We start from the raw sequence: 10,015 nt of genomic DNA, 5'->3' as shown, positions 1-10,015 counted from the left end.
ACTCTCGTCAACTTGTCTGAAAACAAACAAAAAAAAAGCACGAATGAGTTAGGGAGATACATGTGGCAAAAAAGTAACAAGATACGGAGACACATGAACATTGAGACAGAGGATGTGAGATTATTTGATCCACGCATAGGTTTCCCCCTTGTATACGTTTTAGAACTTGTATATAAAATAAATGAAGGCCATATAATTATTCTGATGTCTTGCGGGTAGCTCAGTGTGGAGAGCGTCGCTTCTTCGATCCACGCACACTGCACTTTTCAGCTTTTTTAACGTTTTAGAACTTTAATAAAGAATAAATTATTATTATAATAATTTCACCATCTTGCGGGGATAGCTCAGTTGGGAGAGCGTCAGACCGAAGATCCGAAGGTCGCGTGTTTGATCCACGCTCACCGCAATTTTTAGTGTTTTTAACGTTTTAGAAATTAAATATAAAATAAATGATAATCATATAATCATTTCAACATCTTGCGGGGATAGCTCAGTTGGGAGAGCGTCAGACTGAAGATCTGAAGGTCGCGTGTTCGATCCACGCTCACCGCAATTTTTAGTGTTTTTAACGTTTTAGAATTAAATATAAAATAAATTATCATCATATAATCAATTCAACATCTTGCGGGGATAGCTCAGTTGGGAGAGCGTCAGACTGAAGATCTGAAGGTCGCGTGTTCGATCCACGCTCACCGCATTTTTAAGTTTTTTAACGTTTTAGAATGTAAATATAGAATAAATTAAAACCATATAATAACTTAAACATCTTGCGGGGATAGCTCAGTTGGGAGAGCGTCAGACTGAAGATCTGAAGGTCGCGTGTTCGATCCACGCTCACCGCAGTTTTTATTTTTTTAACGTTTTAGAATGTAAATATAGAATAAATTAAAACCATATAATTGTTTCAATATCTTGCGGGTATAGCTCAGTTGGGAGAGCGTAAGATCTGAAGGTCGCGTGTTCGATCCACGCTCACCGCAGTTTTCAGCTTTTTTTCATCGTTTTTAGAATGACAGTTCATATTTTTGGCATTTGAGGATAAAACAGTAATTTCGATCACGGTCCACGGCGTCACGGTGTTCTTGTTGGGCAAAGGTTGAGGACAAAGCAGTCATGTACAAAAGTTATCTGTAAAACAATAATATTAGAAATTTTGTGGGGCAACGTGAATTTTGCTTTCTAGCGTCGCATCCCTAATTTCACGCGAAACTCGGAAGAAACGGAAAGGGTTCTGCCATGGCGAGCAGAGGATCGAAGGGATCCGCCGCTGCGGGTGGCATCCTCAAGCCCTCTGATCTGCAGAAGCTGAACCTCGATCAGCTCAAAGCCGTGAAGGAGCAATCCGATCTCGAGGTTAATCTACTCGAAGATAGCCTCAAGAAGATCAACGTCGCCGCCGCCCGCCTCGAAGCAGCTGCCGAGGCCCTCAATGATCTGTGCCTCCGACCTCAAGGTAATCTTTTCTATCTCGAAGATTCCCCTATCGACCACCCAGATCTCCCTGTTTATGTTGAGCGAGATCACCTTATCGTTTCTCAGGGAAGAAGATGCTGGTTCCGCTCACGGCATCGCTCTATGTTTCCGGGACGCTAGATGATTCTGAGAAGATCCTTGTCGACGTTGGCACTGGATATTTTATCGAGGTTATTCTTTTTCTCCTGATAATGGATAAGAATATAAGAGAATCCTTTTTATTGATAAGTGTAAAATTTTGGATGTGATTGGTTGGTGCGCTAGTGAATCTCTTAAGCCCTTTTAGAAGCCTCTCTCATAATTTTAACTGATCTGTTTTCTGAAACATTAAATCTTTCATTGAGCTCTCCAGTCCTTTCAGGATCCTAGCAACAACATTTTTGCCTGATAGCTTGGAAAGTTAGAATACTACAAGATTTTAACTACGGAAGTATACTTCTTGTGACGTTTGATTTCTTTTTTATACCTGGGATTTGATCGATAGGATATTTAGGAACCACAGGACTTCTCAGAGTTGTCGCTAAACCTTAAAAAAAAAACTCATTATTTTTGCTGTGCAAAGGAAAATGAATTCCTAAAGCACAATTCTTTCACAAGCTAGACAATGTTCCGTACTGATCCAAAACTCAAACGATATTTATGAACCTTTGGATTCAATGCTTTCTGAAATATATTAGAAACTTCCTGTCCTGCCAGAGGTGTATCACATCAATCTTGTGGGGCTGTGTTATGCTTTAAAAATGCCAATTGTGGAGTCAAATGATGCTGATTAAAACTATTTAAATCGCTTAGATGTAGTCCATAAGGTCATATAGTGTTCAATAGCAGTATCTCTGTTCATGTTCTGATTGTAGTCCAATTGAACATGCATCAAAATTGTCTTTGTTTCCTTGTGCAGATGGAGTGTGTCGTCAACAACATTTGTAATGTCAGTCTAGAGAATATTAATTTGTTCCCTCAATACTTCTTATACAAAGACAAGATCATTTATTGTTCTTTCTTTAAACAAAAGAAAATTGTGTGATGGTGGATGTAAGCAACAATTCCGATGTATTCTTTTGTTCTTGTTGTTTCTGTTCTTCCTTAGAAAATAGATCCTGAAAGTTAACCATGTCAACTTTCCTCTATAATTATTGCTGGGAATCTTATGCTAATCCGATGTCAATATTCGATAGCTAGTTATTTTCTCTTGAAATCATGTCTCAATCTTTTGTTTCCTGACATTTGTTTTTCCCATTCCTCAGCCAATAGAATATTTGATGGCCCCTCCTTACACTTTCCATTATTTATATTTTTGCATCATCCTCAGGGTTGTGTTTGGCACATTCTGGTTTACAATCTATTGTCAAGGGTGGTGATATAATCAGCAATTCAACCAATGATAATTCTATTTCTCTTGAGGATTTAGTAGCCCTGTACAAAGATCGGTGATGGCTATTTGCGATTACCTTTTCAATGGTTGTTCAATCAACCATTTAAGAATGATTCCATCATCATGGTAAATTCAAAACCATATTCCAAAAGTGATGATGAACTCCATGATAAACTAAGCTTGATATCTAGCACCTCTATAAAATGTATTGTTGTGTCTTTTCAGAAGTCAGAATGCTTATTCGGATTCAGTCATCTTTCTGGTCACCATCCGAATCTGTTTTTAATGAGCTTTATTTCCCCGTACTCCCTTGCTTTTCAGAAATACTCTTCTATGTATTGTTGTATTGCTACTTGATTTTTTTTATCCTGTTATAATAGTTTTCCTAATTTTTTTTGCTATTTTTATTCATAGCAGAAGACCATGGCCGAAGGCAAAGATTATTGTGCCCGGAAACTTTCCTTGTTAAAATCAAACCATGATGAGCTCTCAGAGGTATTTTCTTTTGCTCGAGCTCTAATTTGCTGGAAAACCTATCTAAGCTGTTGTCACTAAATCCCAAATATTTTGTTCATTAACTGGTATAAGCTTCACATACAACTATATATTGAAGCTATCTGATTGCTGTAAAGTTATAAAATGGGCTTGCTACATTGTCATGCGTATTGTAGGTCATTTTTGCCATGCGTATTACTCTGTCATTGTTTATCGTAGTGACCAAGCTATGGGCATTCCTTGCTATGCAGATGGCTGCCAAGAAGAAAAACGTAGCGGACGAAGCCGGTCTGCTACTGCAAGCAAAAATCAAGCAGGCATCGACAAGTGCGTAAATTTTAGGATTTAAGACCTACACCAACTTTAAGAGGTGAACCTTTGTACCTGCACCAGTTATTATTACAACTATTTTTATTACTATTATTATTGTTTTAAGGGGTGGAGAGAGAGAGAGGACTGTTCTCGAGTGAGGGAAAAACAATATCCAGGATTTTGTCACGGAGAGGGCAGGCACTGGACCTAACAAAACAAGTTCTGCTTGACCTTTCGAATCATCTCCAAGCAAGCTTCGGCCCTTCTGATGGCCGCCTCCACACTGCTGCTTCTACTCTTCTTCCCACTTCCATCACCAACTCTTGCTGCTGCTGACGCTTTCATCTCCTTGTTCTTCCGATGATGACCCTCCTCCTGCTCCTCCTCCCTCCACTTTATTTTCCTCTTTCTATTGGACGACACTGCAATGCACATCGCGACATGCTATTTGGTGTGAGAAAAATGGAAAGGAGAGGAAGTTAAGAACTGAAACGTCAAAAACCTTGTGTCGGAGCAGTAGAAGTTGGGGTAAAACTCAAGGCATTATCGTCGTCGTCACGAGCAGCAGAAGCAGGGCAGAAGAAGAGTTGGGCGCAGGAGTCGGGATGGGAGATAAGGGATTGGAGCTCGAGCTTGAGAAGGTGGAAACGCGAGGGGTGTTTGGCTTCCAGAACCTCCAGCTCTTCTCTCGCCTTCTCGGCCAGCCACGACTCGAACGCCATGCCCCGACTGAGATGACATGGTGGCTCCTGATATGCCTGATATTTATGGATTGGGGAGAGGTTCGAAGAGACACAAAGCCATCGGTTCAGGTTTTAATGGCAGAGTTGGAACACGAGCGAGCAAAGCGGCTTTGGGCGTCGTTCATGATTTCCCGGGAACAACCCCCTTTTGCCGCCCTTTTTGTGGCAGGTTTTTTCTTTTAATTTAAATCAATACGATAATAATAATACTTCAATGTTAGAGTTTTTGTTTACTAGTGAGGATAGAAATTTACCTCCGGGGCTGTAATACGATGGAAAGAGGCCGGATGAACTTCCTAAACAACAAGGATTTAAATCTATTCAAGATATATTACATTTGAGAGTTTGAAAAATTTATGGGGAGCATCTTTAGGATTCATTAGTACCTTTTGATGTACTTTGATGAGTGATGGAAAATTTTTTTGAGACTGAGTCAATGACAATCAGGATTAATCGGATTGAATTCTATACAATAAAGAGTCAACTACCTGAAATTCAAGGAGTAGTGAGTTGATAAAAGATCATTCTTGGCTTTCATCATCCCTAAAAGAAGAGTAGGGAAGAACAAAATAGAGTAAATCTACTACTTTCTGTCCCCAAAATTGAGAAAATATATATGCTCTCTACTTCCTTCCAAGTAGACAGGAGCAACAGCTATGCATTCTGTGCAAAATACTAGAATTTTAGTTTTAGTGCAAGAAATCTCAAGTCAAGTGTTCTAAATCTACATGGCCTCATTTACCTTTTGTCCATATTGCAACAACGAAATGTGTAATTATAAAGGGTGTTAATTGTTAAGGCGACGACGATGTTGTGAATCCATTCGTAGCAACTCTTGGTAGAATAGTCCTTTGGAACAATCACCAAACCGCGGCTCTTGCTCCCCAATATACGGCTCTTACTTGCTCCCTGATATACAGTATCGATGAACTCTTGCGTATCCTTCAATGCCCAATTGATCTCGTTGTTGTTACCGTGCCGAGATCATTCATGATGTGCTCGTTCTTGTATGATCGTACAACTCATACATGGTGTTGAAGTCTGGCACCTCAGTGATATCGACCAAGTAGATCGCCGCAAGGTTTGAAGCCAAAACTTCATCCATCTACAAGCAATAGTATTATTTGATATCTATTTTTTTTTAAAAATAATTCAGTTTCCAACTAATCCTGTAAATCAAAGCATAATTTATACACATAAAATATTCATTCCGTTTTTAAATTTAAATCTTGATTATTTTATTATTCCTCTGAGTGCCACGCACCAAATCCATTATTTGATATAACACACAATTGTGCATCATCACCGTTCTTAGTAGGATCATATTTCTTGTATGATTAAATATTAATTTTTAATCTTTTTTTCAACAACAAAAAAACAAAGATTGAAAGCTCAAGTATTTTTTTATATATATGCAAACCCTAAACCCTAACTCTGGTACAAGGTACTAAAAGCCACTTGGACACCCATAAAGATTTCTCTAATGAAAATGACCATCCACTCAAGGAAACAGAGTCCATAAGAAGCCTCTTTTACTTTCATCTATTCATTACGCTACCTCAGATACTAAATCCAACAAGAAACCTTCTCTACAAGTTGGTGATTCTACAACCATCGGACGATCAATATAACTTAAATTATTAAGTATCAATACTTCTAGATCCATCTTTTAGTAGTTATATCAATAATATTTTTCTGCTCCCGAGTTATGATTGAATTAGTTGCTGCTCTTGCGGGTAGATATTGTTACAATAGATAGATAAGAGATTAAAATTTAATAAAGTCGAGAAAAATGTCCTTTCCTAATAGTTAATTGTAATTTTTTGATTTATTTTTTTACATATAATCATAAAGTCGACCGTGTGAAATAGAATGTATGAGACCGCTGGAGTGATGGATTCTACCATTTACTATAATAATGATTTTCCAAAAGCATGACAATGCGGGGAACACATGAAGTAAATCTCAACCTAATCTAACTCAAGACATAACACTCAAAAGGAAGATCAAAAGTTGACAATTAATTCCTATCCTCCACCATTATCATCACCAACCTCCATCCATCCTTCAAACTAATGCCTAAATTCCTAGTACCTTAATTACACGGCTAGATTCAGCCATCTTTGTAACTTTCAGTTCACCAAAATCAAACGCCCACCATCACTGCCAAAATAATAATAATAAAAAAATGAAATCTTTCTAATCTTATTCTAAAAATATCTTCCTTTCAATGCTTTTGTAAAAAAAAAAAAAAATTAAAATTATTATCAATAATTTTTATCAAAATTTATATGTTATAATAACTAAATAAAATTATATATAAAATAATATTTATTGTACTCGTAGCAATTTGTATCAACTTATAAGAATTTGTGTTTATGGATTAAGTCTTAAAAATATTGATGAAATTGCTTATAATAAATGTAACTAACTTATATCAGATCAAAAGATGATATCGTCTACTCCAAATGATCCCATATTATACGTCCTATGACAAGATAAAATAAATAAATAAATAAATTATAAGTATATTTTATTTTAGTACCACGATTCTTTATATTAAAATTATTATACACTCAAGTCATTTTACGCCTATTAATAATTAATCTCTAAGAATAAATATTCATACGTATATCAACTAGATCAACCCTGGGGCTCCAACTAACTCACATCGACAAGGCTTTGTGGATCGGATTATTATTATTTATTAAACCCTAAAGATAATTTTGAGATAAAAAAAAAAAAAAATAAAATAATTTTTTTTGCCTATTTGTACGCTGGCTCTGTTCTTCGGTGTTGATCTTCAGCATCTATCAATGGCGTCTTCCAAGTACACCGCAGTCGCGCATGCAGCAGCAGAAGACGCAAGTGGTGGCGGGCTCTTCTCGCTGTTGATGTCGGAGGTGCGCTTGGTCGAGCTCCTGGCGGCGGCGGGCGTCTTCGTGGTCCTGCACGCGCTGCGGCAGGGGAAGCGGCAGGGGGTAGCGGTGTGGCCGGTGGTGGGTATGCTGCCGTCGCTGCTGCTGGGGATCCGCCAAAACATTTACGAGTGGCTCACCTGCGTGCTCCGGCGGCAGGGCGGCACGTTCACTTTCCGGGGCCCCTGGTTCAGCAACCTCCACTGCGTTTTCACCGCCGACCCCCGCAACCTGGAGCACCTGCTCAAGACCAAGTTCGCTAGCTTCCCTAAAGGCGAGTACTTCCGCGCCACCGTAAGGGACCTCCTCGGCGACGGAATCTTCAGCGCCGACGACGAGACCTGGCGCCAGCAGCGAAAGACGGCCAGCCTCGAGTTCCACTCCGCCGGGTTCCGCGCAATGACCGCCAGCTCCCTCGTTGAGCTCGTCCACCGCCGCCTCCTCCCCGTCCTCGCGGCCGCTGCTGACGCGAAGGTAATCTTCGATTTTACTTCCAAAATTTTGATTTTTATTTAATTTTCAATTGAAATAAGCAGGGCGGCGACGGCGAGATCGATCTCCAGGATGTGCTCCTCCGGCTCACCTTCGACAACGTGTGCATGATCGCCTTCGGCATCGACCCCGGCTGCCTCCGCCCGGGGCTGCCAGAGATCCCGTTCGCCAAGGCCTTCGAGGACGCCACTGAGGCCACCATCCTCCGCTTCATCATGCCCACCGCCATCTGGCGCGCCCTCCGCCGCCTCAACCTCGGAAGAGAGCGCAGCCTACGCTGCTCGATCCGTCGCATCGACCAGTTCGCCTACGACGTCGTCGCCGCTAGGAGAAAGGAGCTCGAGTCATCCACCTGCAACGCGGGGCCAGCAAGGTCCGACCTGCTCACGGTGTTCGCCGGGATGAAGGACGACAACGGAAACGCCTTCTCAGACAAATTCCTAAGGGATGTGTGCGTGAACCTTATCCTCGCCGGGCGGGACACGTCGTCGGTGGCGCTGGCATGGTTCTTCTGGCTGCTGAACCAGCACCCGACGGTGGAACAGAGGATCCTAGACGAGGCGAAAGATATACTCAAAGGGAGAGAATTCCACGAAGATGAGGTGGTGTTTCGGCCGGAGGAGGTGAAGAGGATGGAGTACTTGCAGGCGGCGCTCTCGGAGGCTCTCCGGTTGTACCCTTCCGTGCCGATTGACCACAAGGAGGCAAGTACTCTGTTCCAGAATCTTTATTCCTCGTCAAATTTATCGCGATCGATCAAACTAATCGTTAACTAGGTGGCGGAGGACGAGGTGTTCCCGGACGGGACGGTGCTGAAGAAGGGGACGAAGGTGGTGTACGCCATCTTCTCGATGGGGCGGATGGAGAGCATCTGGGGGGAAGACTGCCTGGAGTTCAAGCCGGAGCGGTGGCTCCGGGCGGACGGGCGGTTCACGAGCGAGTCGGCGTACAAATTCACGGCCTTCAACGGCGGGCCGCGGCTGTGCCTGGGGAAGGATTTCGCGTACTACCAGATGAAGTTCGTGGCAGCCGCCGTGCTGCTCCGCTACCACGTCGCGGTGGCGGAGGGCCACCCGGTCGTCCCCAAGCTGGCGCTCACCATGTACATGAAGCACGGGCTCAAGGTCACGCTCCGGCGAAGGGACGGCGCCGGATTGTTGACCGAGAAAGCGTGAATACGTATCTATAAGTAATAATTTATGGTGTAATTTTTTATTAAATAATATAAAAAAAGCGTGAATAATCCAGGGAAAATTCTCGGTTTAGTCCGTTTCTTCTGAGTGTTTAACGGTTTAGTCCCAAATTAATTTTGTGATCCGATTTAGACCTAATCCTTCATTATTTTTTACAACATTAGTTTTTCCATTAATTTGGCGTTCAAGTCTAACCGAACAAATAATCATTCAATTGGAACGAAGATGGAAAACGCTCCTAGAATAAAAGCCCTAACCCTTTCTCGTAGAAAATCGATTCACCTCTTCAATTCTACAAGTTTCCGTTTTTACTTTCATTCGAGAGCACCAAACCTTTCTACACTTTTGATTGATCAAACCAAGTAAGAAAATTTAGATTGTGCAATTGGGTTGGCTGTTGAATGTGTTTACCTTCTTTCTTTTTTTTTTTTTTTAAATAAAATAAAATTTTGTACATGCCATAATTTTGAGGATGAGGTTGCACCATCTTTTTCTTAAAAGATTTGATGCTTGGCATTTTTGTTGCTCTTCAACCTAAATTTGTTAAGCACCGTGGTTGGCCGACAGCTGCTACTGCATTAATTCTTTTTAAAAGGACTTCATTAAATCTCACGTCTTTTGAATGAAAGTAAACATATTCCCTATCCTCATTTATATTTTTTTATTCTGTAAATCTCAGTGATCTGGTAGTGATATGAGGTCCGATTAAAGGTGAATCAAAATAAGGAAGATCGATTGATATGGAATATAAAAATAAAAGAGATATCTTAGTCCGCTGAGTGAATCAAGTAGTGTTGAGTGGATTAGTTATGGTTGAACGGGTTGGTTATGATCGAGCGGATGCTGATAGCTATGTGGACAAGTAAACCAAGTTCTCCCCTGGCCGGGTAAAATGACCCTCCGATAACAAAGAGAAATAAACAGCAACTGATCTTGCCGACCGGACTTTGCGTTTGGTTTGAATAAGATAACCACGAACAGTTAAGAAGCAAGGAGAATGACAAGTCAACATGTCTT

The 10,015-nt window shown here is 41.1% G+C and overlaps 3 protein-coding genes, 3 non-coding genes and 1 pseudogene across 6 annotated transcripts; 5 read left to right on the top strand and 2 right to left on the bottom strand.

Moving 5' to 3' along the window:
- Positions 1–479: 479 nt before the first annotated feature.
- Positions 480–552, top strand: TRNAF-GAA. Its single transcript has one exon. It is a non-coding gene; the product is annotated as a tRNA-Phe (tRNA).
- A 72-nt stretch (positions 553–624) lies between these two features.
- On the top strand, positions 625–697 carry TRNAF-GAA. The gene has a single exon. It is a non-coding gene; the product is annotated as a tRNA-Phe (tRNA).
- A 72-nt stretch (positions 698–769) lies between these two features.
- Positions 770–842, top strand: TRNAF-GAA. The gene has a single exon. It is a non-coding gene; the product is annotated as a tRNA-Phe (tRNA).
- Positions 843–1,149: 307 nt separating this feature from the next.
- LOC121980741 (probable prefoldin subunit 5) lies at positions 1,150–3,760 on the top strand. Its single transcript, XM_042532931.1, has 4 exons — positions 1,150–1,453; positions 1,540–1,643; positions 3,263–3,340; positions 3,592–3,760. Exons 1-4 carry the CDS (start codon positions 1,237–1,239, stop codon positions 3,673–3,675), a joined length of 483 nt encoding a protein of 160 aa, XP_042388865.1. The 5' UTR covers positions 1,150–1,236; the 3' UTR covers positions 3,676–3,760.
- Positions 3,761–3,859: 99 nt separating this feature from the next.
- LOC121979701 lies at positions 3,860–4,374 on the bottom strand. The gene is made up of 2 exons (XM_042531689.1): positions 4,155–4,374; positions 3,860–4,074 (listed from the first exon to the last, which is right to left on the bottom strand). The coding sequence occupies exons 1-2, from the start codon at positions 4,372–4,374 to the stop codon at positions 3,860–3,862; spliced, it is 435 nt and encodes a 144-aa protein (XP_042387623.1).
- Positions 4,375–4,697: 323 nt separating this feature from the next.
- Positions 4,698–6,229, bottom strand: LOC121980742 (annotated as a pseudogene).
- A 970-nt stretch (positions 6,230–7,199) lies between these two features.
- LOC121982949 (cytochrome P450 86B1-like) lies at positions 7,200–9,059 on the top strand. The gene is made up of 3 exons (XM_042535948.1): positions 7,200–7,787; positions 7,850–8,509; positions 8,582–9,059. The coding sequence occupies exons 1-3, from the start codon at positions 7,212–7,214 to the stop codon at positions 8,978–8,980; spliced, it is 1,635 nt and encodes a 544-aa protein (XP_042391882.1). The 5' UTR covers positions 7,200–7,211; the 3' UTR covers positions 8,981–9,059.
- Positions 9,060–10,015: the final 956 nt, after the last annotated feature.

This window comes from Zingiber officinale, chromosome 5A (assembly GCF_018446385.1).
Source record: "Zingiber officinale cultivar Zhangliang chromosome 5A, Zo_v1.1, whole genome shotgun sequence".
In the NCBI taxonomy this organism is placed as follows: Eukaryota; Viridiplantae; Streptophyta; class Magnoliopsida; order Zingiberales; family Zingiberaceae; genus Zingiber; species Zingiber officinale.
This window is presented reverse-complemented; position numbering and strand designations above follow the sequence as displayed.

What these genes read in the sequence shown, in the direction of transcription:
- LOC121980741 (XM_042532931.1), top strand. Translation starts at nt 1,237, where the DNA reads ATGGCGAGCAGAGGATCGAAGGGATCCGCCGCTGCGGGTGGCATCCTC. An exon ending in TCTGTGCCTCCGACCTCAAG is followed by an intron (nt 1,454 to 1,539) that starts GTAATCTTTTCT and finishes ATCGTTTCTCAG; the next exon opens with GGAAGAAGATGCTGGTTCCG. An exon ending in GCACTGGATATTTTATCGAG is followed by an intron (nt 1,644 to 3,262) that starts GTTATTCTTTTT and finishes TATTCATAGCAG; the next exon opens with AAGACCATGGCCGAAGGCAA.
- LOC121979701 (XM_042531689.1), bottom strand. Translation starts at nt 4,374, where the DNA reads ATGGCGTTCGAGTCGTGGCTGGCCGAGAAGGCGAGAGAAGAGCTGGAG. An exon ending in TTCTACTGCTCCGACACAAG is followed by an intron (nt 4,075 to 4,154) that starts GTTTTTGACGTT and finishes TGTGCATTGCAG; the next exon opens with TGTCGTCCAATAGAAAGAGG.
- LOC121982949 (XM_042535948.1), top strand. Translation starts at nt 7,212, where the DNA reads ATGGCGTCTTCCAAGTACACCGCAGTCGCGCATGCAGCAGCAGAAGAC. An exon ending in CGGCCGCTGCTGACGCGAAG is followed by an intron (nt 7,788 to 7,849) that starts GTAATCTTCGAT and finishes TGAAATAAGCAG; the next exon opens with GGCGGCGACGGCGAGATCGA. An exon ending in TGCCGATTGACCACAAGGAG is followed by an intron (nt 8,510 to 8,581) that starts GCAAGTACTCTG and finishes ATCGTTAACTAG; the next exon opens with GTGGCGGAGGACGAGGTGTT.